Genomic DNA, 1,721 nt, shown 5'->3' on the forward strand with positions numbered 1-1,721 from the left:
CCCCCCCCCCCTCCCCGCTGTGGGCGTTCGTCGGTGTCCGTTACAGCGGCGCCCACGGGCGTGTGCCAGCGCGAACGCGAGCGTGCCCGGCATCCCGGCGCGGCTCGGGCGCACGGCCCTTCTCCGCCCCATGCGTGCGCGCTCACCCAGGTGCCCACCCGCCCCGACGCGCCGGGACGCCGCTCGCCCTCATGGACGAGTCAAGGGAAATCCCTGCCCGTCCCTGGGCCTGGCGCGCGGCGCCGAAGCTCGCCCCCTCCCCCCCCCCCCACGGGAGCCGCCTTCCATGGAAAGGCTGGTCGTTCCCCGCGTCCCCCGCCTGCCGGGGACACCAAAGGGATAAGGAACCACGGCGGGACGGGACATTCCGCCGCCCGCCCGCCCCCTTCCTCGGCAACGGGGCCGGTTTGCCGGGCCGACCGGCCGGAGCAGCGGCACCTCCCCCTGGGGCTATTTTTTCGCGAACGCGCGCGCCCCGTCGGCAGGCTCATCTCCGCCGAATGTTCGCCTGCACAGCGGCTGGGTGGTGCCGCGCGCGCGCGCGCGCGCGCGCACGCACTCGCTCGCACGCTGAGCTCCCAGCCGACGCAGTCAGCTGCCAATCCGCGGCCCCCCCCCGGGCTCGCCGCCCGGCGCCCGCCCACACCCGGACGCCGAATACCCTCCCCTTGTCGGTTCGTACACGCGGACATGGTTTCCCGGCAGGCCCCGCCGCGGCTGCCCTCACTCCCAGCCGCAACCCGCGCGAGATGGCAGGCCCTGGGGCCGGGGGGACGCGCCCCTGGCGGAATGCGCGGGCGGCACATTCCGAGCACCAGACCGAAGACAAGAAGGAATGGTGTTGCCGGATCACAGGGACACTCCCGACCATCCCCCGGGAGCCGCGGTCCACATGATACTCCGTTGGATGTTTGTCTTTCCCGCCCCCTCCGCGATCTAGCACCCCCCCGCCCGGCTTCGGGACGCCGCGCCGGAGGCTCTCCGCCGCCGGTCAGTGCGACCGCGCGACCTTCACCGGGTGTGTTTTCTTCGTCGCTTTTTTTTTTTTTTTGCAGCCAGCTTCACGATCTGCCGGCTGGCCAGCCGCATCAGTTTCCCGTCCCTCCTCCTCCTCCTCCTCCTCTGCCTCTGCCTCCGCCTCCGCCGCCGCCTCTTCCTCCCCCTCCTTCCCTTCCTCGCCGACTCGTGCCCCTACCGCCCTCCCCCAGCCATGATGAGCCCATCCTCGGTGGCGGCGGTCCCCGGCCCGCACGGCCACGGCTCACGAGCATCCCCCGCAACGGCGCCGGTGCAAGGGGCCCAGCGCCTGCTGGCCAGCCACACGGCCACACGGCTGCCGGAATTTGCGCAGCTCTGCCTCGGGTGTCACGAGCAGCTGCAGAGCGTCTTCAATGGCAACCACATCAAGTCGTCGGCCGGGACCGGTGGTCCGCCGACGGCCGCCGGGGCCGACGCCCTGCACGATGCGGCGCTGCCGGCCCTCGGCCAGTGCCTGCAGGCCCTGCGCGACGTGTGGGCCATCCTCTGCTCGCACACGGCCCCGCCCGCGCTGCCCGACTTCCTGGTCCGGTCCCTGTGCGTGCCCTGCGGCCTGGCCGGGCGACACCGCTGCCCACTTTTGCCCCCGCCATTTCCCATCCCACCGGCGGTGTCGCCGCGCATTGGATCGACTGCTGTGCCGGCCCGACTTCCCCCCTCCCCCTCACCCGCCCCCCACCTCC

At 73.0% G+C, this 1,721-nt stretch overlaps 1 protein-coding gene across 1 annotated transcript in view; it reads left to right on the forward strand.

Annotated features, from left to right (window-relative positions):
- Window positions 1–1,210: 1,210 nt before the first annotated feature.
- H696_02137 (hypothetical protein) overlaps window positions 1,211–1,721 on the forward strand; it is a gene marked incomplete at its 5' end in the record, with an annotated part of 7,562 nt that continues 7,051 nt past the window's right edge. Inside the window, one exon of the mRNA XM_009496033.1 lies at window positions 1,211–1,564. Coding sequence (XP_009494308.1) covers window positions 1,211–1,564 — 354 coding nt within the window. The remainder of the gene's footprint in view (window positions 1,565–1,721) is intronic.

Source organism: Fonticula alba, assembly GCF_000388065.1.
Source record: "Fonticula alba strain ATCC 38817 unplaced genomic scaffold supercont2.3, whole genome shotgun sequence".
Lineage (NCBI taxonomy): Eukaryota > Rotosphaerida > Fonticulaceae > Fonticula > Fonticula alba.